The 12,296-nt window shown below is 42.6% G+C and overlaps 1 protein-coding gene across 1 annotated transcript in view; it reads right to left on the bottom strand.

Moving 5' to 3' along the window:
* podxl (podocalyxin-like) overlaps positions 1 to 12,040 on the bottom strand; it is a 155,494-nt gene extending 143,454 nt beyond the window's left edge. The window contains exon 1 of the mRNA XM_072562923.1: positions 11,775 to 12,040. Within this exon, the coding sequence (XP_072419024.1) occupies positions 11,775 to 11,805 (31 nt within the window). The 5' untranslated portion in view covers positions 11,806 to 12,040. The remainder of the gene's footprint in view (positions 1 to 11,774) is intronic.
* Positions 12,041 to 12,296: the final 256 nt, after the last annotated feature.

Here is a 12,296-nt window from a genome sequence, read left to right as displayed (position 1 = left end):
CTTCAGGCTGAATGATTTTGAGCCTTGTTACTTGTTGACACTTTACTATCAATGGATTGAGTCCCCTTTTAACGATGTGTGTGGCATCTTTATAAAAGAGGAAACTGAAGGACGTGTGTGAAGGTAAACTGAATGAGTAAGGCCTGTTTGAGCAGTTATCCACGCACTGATAACACTGTCATTTCAGATGGTGCGGAGCAGCCGCTGTTGGACAGGGCTGGACAAAGTTAAAAATCACACAACACCAGGTTATAGTCCAATGGGCTTATTTGGAACTACTAGCTTTTGGAGCGCTGCTCCTTCATCAGGTAGCTGTGGAGCAGGATCAGAGGACATAGAATTAATGAAATCTGAAAAAATCCGAAAGCTAGTACTCCCAAATAAAGCTGTGGGACTATAACCTGGTGTTGCATGATTTTTAACTTTGGATGTTGACTGTCACAGTGCCACTCCAGAGAGCTGAACATACATTCTAGGCTTACAGTGCAGAGCAGTGTAGTACTGAAGGAGTGGCAGAGATGCTGTGTTCTGGTTGAAAGGTTAACCAGAGGCTGCTTCTACCTTTTACCTGCAAAAGAATCTCACGAAGGTTGTCAAGAAGAACACACGAGTTACCTACAGTGTCCAGGATCAGCTTGAACACTTCCTCAGTCCTGTAGTGATCGATCGGCCTATATTAATTAGCCAAAACACAGAATGCAGCTTGAAACCACACCAGCTTGATTGAGACACAGATGCACGACCCTTGAGTCAAATAGAGTCATAAAGTCATAGAGATGTTTACAGTATGGAAACAGACCCTTTGATCCATCCCATCCATGCCGACCACATATCTAGTCCCATCTGCCAGCACCCGGCCCATATCCCTCCAAACTATCCTATTCATATACCCATCCAGATGCCTTTTAAATGTTGCAATTGTACCAGCCTCCACCACTTCCTCTGGCAGCTCATTCCATACACGTACCAACCTCTGTGTGAAAACGTTGTCTCCTAGGTCTCTTTTATATCTTGCACCTCTCACCCTAAACCTATGCCCTCTAGTTCTGGACTCCCTGACCCTAGGGAAAAGACTTTGTCTATTTACTCTATCCATGCCCCTCATAAATTTGTAAACCTCTATAAGGTCACCCCTCAGCCTCCAACGCTCCAGGGAAAACAGCCCCAGCTTGTTCAGCCTCTCCCTGTAGTTCAAATCCTCCAACCCTGGCAACATCCTAGTAAATCTTTTCTGAACCCTTTCAAGTTTCACAACATCTTTCTGATAGGAAGGAGACCAGAATTGCATGCAATATTCCAACAGTGGCCTAACCAATGTCCTGTACAGCCGTAACATGACCTCCCAACTCCTGTACTCAATACTCTGACCAATAAAGCAAAGCATACCAAACGCCTTCTTCACTATCCTATCTACCTGCGACTCCACTTTCAAGGAGCTATGAACCTGCATTCCAAGGTCTCTTTGTTCAGCAACACTCCCTAGGACCTTACCAATAAGTGTATAAGTCCTGCTCAAATTTGCTTTCCCAAAACGCAGCACCTCGCATTTATCTGAATTAAACTCCATCTGCCACTACTCAGCCCATTCGCCCATCTGGTCAAGATCCTGTTGTAATCTGAGGTAACCCTCTTCGCTGTTGACTACGCCTCCAATTTTGGTGTCATCTGCAAACTGTAGCTCTTATGCTCGCATCCAAATCATTTATGTAAATGACAAAAAGTAGAGGACCCAGCACCAATCCTTGTGGCACTCCACTGGTCACAGGCCTCCAGTCTGAAAAACAACCCTCCACCACCACACTCTGTCTTCTACCTTTGAGCCAGTTCTGTATCCAAATGGTTAGTTCTCCCTGTATTCCATGAGATCTAACCTTGATAACCAGTCTCCAATGGGGAACCTTGTCGAACGCCTTACTGAAGTCCATATAGATCACATCTACCACTCTGCCCTCATCAATCCTCTTGTTACTTCTTCAAAAAGCTCAATCAAGTTTGTGAGACATGATTTCCCATACACAAAGCCATGTTGACTATCCCGAATCAGTCCTTGCCTTTCCAAATACATGTACATCCTGCCCCTCAGGATTCCCTCCAACAACTTACCCACCACTGAGGTCAGGCTCACCGGTCTATAGTTCCGTGGCTTGTCTTTACCGCCCTTCTCAAACAGTGACACCACGTTGGCCAACCTCCAGTCTTCTGGCACCTCACCTGTGACTATCGATGATACAAATATCTCAGCAAGAGGCCCAGCAATCACTACTCTAGCTTCCCACAGAGTTCTCGGGTACACCTGATCAGGTCCTGTGGATTTATCCATCTTTACCCATTTCAAGACACCCAGCACTTCCTCCTCTGTAATATGGACATTTTGCAAGATGTCACCATCTATTTCCCTACAGCCTATATCTTCCATATCCTTTTCCACAGTAAACAGTGATGCAAAATACTCATTTAGTATCTTCCCCATTTTTTGTGGCTCCACACAAAGGCCATCTTGCTGATCTTTGAGGGGCCCTATTCTCTCCCTAGTTACCCTTTTGTCCTTAATGCATTTGTAAATACTTTTTGGATTCTCCTTAATTCGATTTGCCAAAGTTATCCCATGTCCTCTTTTTGCCCTCCTGATTTCCCTCCTACTTCCTTTATACACGTCTAAGGATTCACTCGATCTATCCTGTCTATACCTTACATATGCTTCCTTCTTTTTCTTAACCAAATCCTCAATTTCTTTAGTCATCCAGCATTCCCTATGCCTATCAGCCTTTCCTTTCACCCTGACAGGAATATACTTTCTCTGGAATCTCGTTATCTCATTTCTGAAGGCTTCCCATTTTCCAGTCGTCCCTTTACCTGCAAACATCTGCCCCCAATTAGCTTTTGAAAGTTCTTGCCTAATACCATCAAAATTGGCCTTTCTCCAATTTAGAACTTCAACTTTTAGATCTGATCTATCCTTTTCCATCACTATTTCAAAACGAATAGAATTATGGTCGCTGGCCCCAAAGTACTCCCCCACTGACACCTCAGGCACCTGCCCTGCCTTATTTCCCAAGAGTAAGTCAAGTTTTGCACCTTTTCTAGTAGGTACATCCACATACTGAATCAGAAGATTGTCTTATACACACTTAATAAATTCCTCTCCATCTAAATCCTTAACACTATGGCAGTCCCAGTCTATGTTTGGAAAGTTAAATTCCCCTACCATAACTACCCTATTATTCTTACAGATAGCTGAAATCTCCTTACAATTTCCCTCTGACTCGTAGGGGGTATATAATACAATCTCAATAAGGTTATTATCCCTTTCTTAATTCTCAGTCCCACCCAAATAACTTCCCTGGACGTATTTCCAGGAATATCCTCCCTCAGCACAGCTGTAATGCTATCCCTTATCAAAAATGCCACTCCCCCTCCTCTCTTGCCTCCCTTTCTGTCCTTCCTGTAGCATTTGTATCCTAGAACATTAAGCTGCCAGTCCTGCCCATCCCTGAGCCATGTTTCTGTAATTGCTATGATATCCCAGTCCCATGTTCCTAACCATGCCCTGAGTTCATCTGCCTTCCCTGTTAGGCCCCTTGCATTGAAATAAATGCAGTTTTATTTATTAGGCCTACCTTGTCCCTGTCTGTTTGACTCACTTCTGTTCTCAACTGTACCAGATTCAGATTGATCTCTTTCTTCACTATCTCTCTGATCCTAGCCCCCCACCTTACTCGTTTAAATCCTCCTGAGCAGCTCTAGCAAATCTCCCCGCCAGTATATTAGTCCCCTTCCAATTTAGGTGCAATCCGTCCTTCTTGTACAGGTCACGTCTACCCCAAAAGAGGTCATGACCCAAAAGAAGAAAATGATGGACGGAGGGTAGGGTGGATTTAGCAGCAGCTCCTGAGATTGCAGGCTTGCTTCTAAATTCATTATAGTTGTTAGAGTTCAGTAGTTAAGATTTTTATCTTTATTCTTTTTGGATCTCTAATAGTCAAAAAAAAAAGAATGTGGGCTTTTTAACAACGGAGTTGTACTTACAGAAAGCCTGCAAGATGACAGCTCAAGTCTCTTTTCTCTATCGCTGAAAAGTAATTGTAGGAGATTCTTTTCTTATCATGAATAAAGAGACTTTTTTTGGAATCGCGGAGGACAGTTTTATTTCAAATTGGAGTTGCGTCTTCATTTGAAGAGGCCTACACATGGTCAGCTCTGGAGGAGGGTTTATTAATTTTATCCGAAGATTTAAATCTGGACTACTTGAGGCGGAGTTGTTTATAATTCAATTACTCTGAAGATGTATCAGTGAATGGAGGTACCAGTGTGTGCTAGTGAGCTAAGGTATTCACGTGTAATAGCCTGGGTTTGATCGCTAGGTTGCTAAGACAGTACATTACGGTTATAAGCAAGCAGCGTTTCAGATGGGAAGCCCTAAAAAATGTCAAACTCTTGGGTGAGGTGGTGTGAACTATCTCCCACTCTTTATTCATTTCTTCCTCAGTTGGCTCCAACAAGGTTGATGTACAAAGGATTCCCTTCCTTATAAATTAGATACCTGTCTCACAGATGAAGTGAATTTATGCTTTAAAAAGGAACCAACTTAACCAAAACTTTAAGAACAGAGTAAACATTAACACAACGCATAAATGCAGATTAGAAAGAGAGTAGAACCCCAAAAGGAGAGAAAATGAAGGTGAATGACATATGGATCAGTCAGTATGGGTTATTCCTGGAGTAGATATTGGAATACTGATAATTAAACCATCGATTCTGGGATTCATGGCTGTTCAGGTTATTTGAAATTCTTTTGACAATGGTTAATCCGCAGCTAATGGAGCAAGCAAATCCTCTTGTTGTCCTGTATCCTTTCGATTGGCTGGTTTCTAGCATTCTGAATAACAGACATTTACTTACAATGTAGAAGGCGTTAATGAGCGACCTTCACAGTACACCAGTGCTCAAACCTTGGCTAGTACACATAACAATCTCACACCATTGGCACACGAGTATCTCAGTTCACCAATACACCTTCTTCCACTTGTACACACAGACTGGGGTACAGTTTCCACACTCTAATCTAATCTAAAAGTGTCTTTTAACCTCCTCAATTCTTCTCTAATCTTCAGAAAAGAGAGACACACAAAACATGTCTTTTGCCCAGACTGCTGTCTATTCTTCCACCATGTTCACAGTCTGAGATAATGTCAAGGAGAATTCACAACAGTTTGTGATTCATTTTCTCCATTTTACATCCAGCCCTTTGAAGCTTCCCTGAAAACCATCAGGTGTGGCATTTCTGGGTCTCTTTCCAAATAGGTATTGAATTTACATCCATAACCATTTTTCTTAAAAAGCACATAATGGAATTAAATGCTCAACACGTCCACAAGTAATCCGACATTATAATTCATCATCAGTGGCACAAGGTTCAAATAAAGAAAGGCACACATTCAAATCAAATCAACAATAGCCTAGCTGTTTTTTGAAATTCTGTGATGGACTCAACTGCTCTAAACAAATCAAATCGTCAAATGATGATACTAAAAACAGAAACTGCTGGAGAAACTCAGCAGATCTGGCAGCACCTGTGGAGAGAAAGCAAAATCAATGTTTCAGATCCAGTGACTTTTCAATCAGAAGAAGACATGATGGAAAGGCCTTCATGTGATGAAAAGTCACCAGACCTGAAACGTTGACTCTGCTTTCTCTCCACAGACACGGACAGACTGCTTGAGTTTCTCTCGCAGTTTCTGTTTTTTGTTTCAGATTCCCAGCCTCTATAGTTCTATGTTTTATTTTATGGCAAATGATGATTGTGGTTAAATAAACTCTTCAACGATGGAGACTTGGCAATTGGTAAACCCACATCTATCTTTAGGTGGTGTTAGATGGTAGCACCTGTATATGGCAAAGCTGAGTATTTCCAATGATCACAAAACATTTTTGAATTCCGGCGCTGGGGAGCAGTGGAGGGGAGTGGGGCAGGAGGGGTGCTGGAGGAAAGAAGATTTCCTCTGTTTGTTATTTGTAGCAAGATTATAAACATATCTTAGATGGCCTTGCAAAAAAGTTCTGAAGAGAGGATATTGTGGATCAAAACATTTCCTGCTAGTATGTCCTGGGATAGGATATATCTGACATCAGATGGAGATACAAAACAAAATTCAGATGCTAAGGCCTTTCTGCCAGTTTTTTTCCATTATTTACTGCAGTTTCTGTAACATGCTGGGGTCTATTTGAAATCTGCTTTATTCTAATCTCTAGTAGACAGGCAGGAGGCTGGAAGAACACAGTAAGCCAGGCACCACTTGGTGGTGCAGAAGTCAATGTTTTGTGTGTAACCCTTCTTCAGGACTGGGGGCAGGGTGTTGGAGCTGCAGATAAAGGGGGAGGTGGGGGCCGGGTGGTGGAGTGGGGATAGGTGAAGGCAGGTCGAGGGTGGTTGGTCAATGGGAGGAATGAACCTGGTTGGTGGCTGGAAGCAGTGGCAGTGAAGGGGAGAGGCTAGGAAGGGAATCAGGGGATAGGGAGGGAAGTTATTTGAAATTGGTGAACTCTATGTTGAGCCGTCCAGGCTATCGGGTGCCTGCAGGCAGAAGATAAGGTGTTGTTGCTCCAATAGGCGCCGTGGTTTGTTTTGGAAATGGAGGAGGCCAAAGATGGTTATGTCAGAAAGGGAGTGGTCAGGGGAATTGAAATGGGCGGTAACTGGGGAGGTCCGATCGGCTCCTGCAGACTCAACTGTGATGCTCGGTGAGCCGTTCCCTGAGTTTATGTTCGGACTCCCTGACATAGAGAAGACCCTTACTCTGTTCAGCTATCAAGTCTTGATCACCTGCTGTGTCATCTGTCCCTGACCGTTTGAATTAATTGATGTCTTCTTGATCCTAGTAGTTCATTAAAAATTGTTCTTGTTAATCAATGCAAGAGTTTTTTTTTACTCTCATTTCTCTTTATCCTTTTACCTTGACTTAAACTTACATAGTTAGACTGATAATCTCTAGTCTTATGTAATTAGGATGTTTCCAAACCAAAGAGAACTCATCCTAACTTTATGCAACACCACCATCAGGAAACAAATTGTCACGTGCTCAGTGGAAACATTCTTGTTTCTGATACAGAAGGTAGTGGGTTCAAGACCACTCCACAGCCTTGACTATACAATCTTATTTCATGCTTCAGGGCAGTACTGAGGGACTGCTCTGTAATCTGATAGATAGCGTGTATCTATCTTCTTGGCTGATGTACAAAGGTCCAGGGTGGTACTTGAAAAGGGGAAAGGGTGTCCTGACAAACTGACGATGATCAGGATATTCACCTTATTAGAGTTTGCGGCATCTTGCTGTGCTCAAATGTTGCATACCTAAGAATAAAGCTATAAAACACTCCTTTCCATGTATGGGCATCTCTTGGTGGTTAGGCTCACAAACTCTTGAAGATTGGGCTAGGTTTCCATGGAAATGGCAAAGAATCTCAATCCTTTGACGTGGGACTATACTCCAAATGAAATACAACAGACTGCGGACCAGACTTATCACGCACGGACTAGGAATGCTTATGATTATAGAGGATTTGCTTATCACAACATACTGTTGCTGTTTGACATCGAATCATTAACAAAGTGATAAAATCCACAGTCACCGTCTGTGGTACTGATGGAATTATTGTCTATTATTGCAGCTTGTACCTATAGTAGGTGGGGCTGATACTTGCGAGTGGCATGCCGTTGTTGCAGCTTTTAATCTAATTTTGAACAGAAAGCAAATGTTATATTAAACAGCAGACCTTTACCTGGAAAGAATCCAGAAGAGATAATAGCTTTAATGTCCACATGGAGTCACTTCTCGGAGAATCATATCGTATAGGAGAGGCTATTTAGCCCATCATGTGTGCACACTACTCTAATGCTATACTGGTCCCACTTTCCACTACTTGTCCCATAACCTCGAATGTTGTAATATATGTAGTGCTCCTCCAAGTACTTTTTAAAATGTTGTGATATTTCCCAATTCAGCTACCCTCCCAGGCAATGTATTTCAGATTCCCACCACCCTCTGGATGAAAACTTCTTTTTCCCTCTGAAGGTCATGCCTTTCACCTTTAAAATTATGCCCTTTGTTATTGACCCTTCAACTAAGGGGAACAGCTGCTTTCTGTCCATGCTCCTCCTACTCGTACACACCTCAATCAGGTCCTCTCGCAGCCTTCTCTGCTCCAAAGAAAACAACCTGACCTTATCCAGCCTCTCTTCATCGCTAAACTGTTCCATTCCAGGCCACATCTTGGTGAATCTCCTCTGCATCCCCCTCCAGTGTAATCACATCCTTGCTTGTAGAACATTATAATCATGTCTGGGGATGACCCAGGGTTTGTTCAAAGGCTGTAAGTGAGCTGATAGTAAGCAGACCCGAGTGTGGTATCTTTCTGGCACATTCCACTGTTTGTGCTCAAGAGTTACTCCTCCGGAGGTATTTACAACCATTTGAAAGCTTGCAAAGCCCACAATCCAACAAGGTGTTAGGGTTATGCATTTGCCTCTGACCCCCACGCTGCAGACATGGGGAGTGAATTAACATCTGATGTAGAGAAGACTGCAATGAAATGAAGCTTTTTTTTTCAGCTGGTCATTCGAGGTACAGTGGATAATGTCATTCAAGTCCAACAATGGACTGATTCTGAATCCATTTGAGAGAACTGGTGCCAGACTGGGGTGAAGGACAGCAACCTTAAATATTAAAATCTTTTACATCAGGGCATTTAGACCCATTGGTATAATTCAGTTCTGGCTTTTCATTCTGTCAGTAATTGTAAATTGTTAGCAGTGCATTAGTGACATGATAAAGACTGTGATGTTAGTAACAAACCTATTTACATTCACGACGTGGAGGTGCTGGTGTTGGACTGGGGTGATCAAAGTCACAAGCAATTGGTTTATATGAAACCACAATCTTTCATAGTGCTGCTTGTTCATCAGATGTGAAAGCTTGTGCTTTCAAATAAACCTGTTGGACTATTTACTCTCACACGTAAACTGAACACTTACTTTGAGGATCTTATTTTACTTCAAGTTATTTAAAACTCTCATTAAAGTATCAGAGAACAAAGTTTCAAAAAGGAACTCATTATAAATATTATAAACTGAAAATTCTCACTTGCACAAGATGTAAAAGGAAGCATATTTAAAAGAAACCTCTGGAACCAGTTTTAAATTAAGAGAAACAAACTTTACAGGAAGCAACTGAAGACAGCAACTCAGGATCCAACTCCAGAAAGCACATCAGTGAGGGGGAGAGGGAGTGTGTCTGAATGAAGTATGCACAGTTCAAGCACTGATTGGAGTGTCCCACAATCAATAGAATAAGGATAAAATTCACTATTTTGTTCTGTTCAGGTATTTAGCTTTGATGCAGAGTCTTCCAGTTTATAAAGGTAGCCATCAGAATGCAACAATGCTCAGAGTTAAAACTTTATACAAAAGCAAAATGGCTGCAAACGCTAGAAATCATAAATATAAAATGCTGGAGAAACTACATAGAGTTCTTACAGCACAGAAAAAGGCCCTTCAGTCCATCACGTATGTGCCAGTCCTTAAGCATCTGTCTACTCTAGTCCCATTTTCCAGCAGTGGGCTTGTCACCTTTACTCTATGGTGCTCATCTAAATACGTCTTCATGTATTGGGGGTCTCTGCTTCTACCAATCTTTTAGCAGTGAATTCCAGATACCCACAACCGTCTGGGTGAAAAATGTTTTCCTCGAATCCCCTCCGAAGCTTCTGCTCCTTTCCTTATAAGGCAAAATACAAATAGGTTTGGCAGCATCTGTGGATCTGACTCTTGAAACACTCATTCTGTTTATCTCTCCATGGATGCTGTCAGACCTGCTGAATTTCTCCAGCAATTTTCTGTTTCCATTCAAGCCCCGGTTTGCTGTGATAATGACTTTTTAAATCTCTAATGGATCCCTGCTCAATGTAATTCTACCACTAGTGGGTGTTGGGAAGCAATTCTGTGGTTTAACATTTAAGAAATGGGTATGATACATACTCTTGGATTGTCCTATGATTGCTACGTGGGGTGGCATGGTAGCTCAGTGGTTAGCACTGCTGCCTCACAGAGCCAGGGACCTGGGTTCAATTCCAGCCTCAGACAACTGCCTGTGTGGAGCTGGAACATTCTCCGTGTGTCTGTGTGGGTTTCCTCCCACAGTCCAAAGATATGCAGGTTAAGTAGATTGACCATGCTATAGTGTCCAGGGATGTGCTGGCAGATGGATCTGCCCTGGGTAGTGCAGGATTAAAAGGTCTGTGGGATGCTCTTCGGAGGGTCAGTGTGGATTCAATGGGTAGAATGGCCTGCTCCCACACTGTAAGGATTCTATGACTTGGGAGAGAAAAGTGGACCCCATTCATTTTAAGGATAATCAGGGATGGTAGTAAATGCTCAGAGGATCAAGAGTCTTTAGGAATCTTTCTGAAGAGCTAATGGAACCACATCCTTCAACATTTTAAAGGCAAGACATAGACAAATTCTTCTTAAGCAAGGAAGTGAATGGTTAGCAAGAGTAAGTGGGAACATGGACTTGGAGGTAACAATCAGCCCAGCTATGAACTTATTGAGTGGTGAAACAGGTTCAATGGGCTGAATGGCCTAATACTGTACCATGTTCGAATGTTCCTGTGCTGTCCTTGGGCTCACATTGCATGAAAATTTAAACAAAGACTATCTTATCAAACATCTCCAATAGATCAATCCCCAGCCTTCTATCATGTTAAAATAAAGCAGCAGGCTGCCCAGTGTTTTCAGCTGCAAAACAATATTGACGACAGTCAAATACCACAGACACTGAAAACCTGAAATAAAAACAGAAAATGTTGAAGAAACTCAGCAGATCTGGCATCATCAGTGGAGAGAGAAATATCCAACATCTTGCGTTCAGTATGAACCTCCTTCATCCAAAGAAATCATACCTTAGACTCAAAAAGTTAACTGCTTCCCTCTGCCCAGATGCTGCCAGAGCCGCTGAGTCTCTCCAGCCTTTACTGTTTCATTTAACATTGAAGATTGGTGGGTGGAGGCTGTTCGACTGGATGGGGCATTTGTAAGGATACGATGAAATGCCCAGGAATACCCCATCCTCGAGAGGTAATCCTGATGGTGTTGAAGTTGGAAGCTACTCAAACATGAATTGAGCCACTCAATGATGCTGTTCAGGGACAGTGCATTGTCCTTCCAAACCTCTGCCAGGGGGTAATGGGCACAGCTCTTAGCCAATGGCCACGTTGACCCAGGTTCCCGAACCGTCCCTTACACATTCAGCAGGTGGGTCGAGGGAGGGACTGTGACCAATGGGAGCCCCAGTACAGAGCAAACTCACCCAGACCAAGAGTCGCAATTTATTCACATGCTCACAGCAAGTGAAATATTCAGTCACACACTGCAAACCAGAGTTATAGCAAAACAAGCAAACTATTATTTGATAAGTGGTCTTCCAGACATGAATAGTAATTTACTGAGATAATATATAGCAATAAGATCAGCACAACACTTTTTGCAAAAACTCCTGGCGCTCGGAATTCCTCTGTTCGCAGTATATAAAGCCATCGTAAATGCCTTTGAAAGGTCAGTACATTTACAGTTCCCCCGGACAAGTTGAAACCACAGTCTGAAAGCGTCACTAGGCTATAGTTGTGGTGCAGGCTACCAGTAAATGCACCATTACACATTCTCCACTCCAAAAATAAAGCAATTATTTTACAAACCAAAATATAAAGTGAAGTGGTAGACTTACCGAGCAAACAAACCACAAGCAACAGCCTCATTTTCCTGGTCTCTGATCGCAGTGATGGAGTTGAGTAAGGGAGTTTTTTTTTGTTTGAGTTCTTTTGATGTATAACTCTTCACGCAAGTTAAAACTTTGCTGGGGCTTTGAATTTGGCTTGATGCAGGTTTGTTCCCTAACTAATCCGATTTTTGCTCTCCCTCTCTGTCCTCTTTCTCCTCTGTGTGTGTGTGTGTAAAATGTGCACCCTGCCTCACTGATGCTCCCAGACCTTCAGCAACTGAAATGACAAAAGCGGCCAGTCCCGTTGAAACAGACCAAAGGGAAAATCCCAGGCGTCACTCCTTCTTAAAGGGACAGGCACTGCCAGTGGCTTCTAGTTATTGACCTATTCTCTCCTCAGTGAATAAAAAGCCCAAGCCACATTTCTGTCTGGAGGGAGGTATCCGAGTTTGGTGAAGAACATCCTTTTTAATTTAATGCAGCCAGTGTAAATAACTTGCCAAATAATTTGGAAGAGTTTAGAAAAAT

This window comes from Chiloscyllium punctatum, chromosome 44 (assembly GCF_047496795.1).
Source record: "Chiloscyllium punctatum isolate Juve2018m chromosome 44, sChiPun1.3, whole genome shotgun sequence".
Lineage (NCBI taxonomy): Eukaryota > Metazoa > Chordata > Chondrichthyes > Orectolobiformes > Hemiscylliidae > Chiloscyllium > Chiloscyllium punctatum.
The sequence above is the reverse complement of the archived record's forward strand: the minus strand, read 5'-3'. Positions and strand labels throughout refer to the sequence as shown.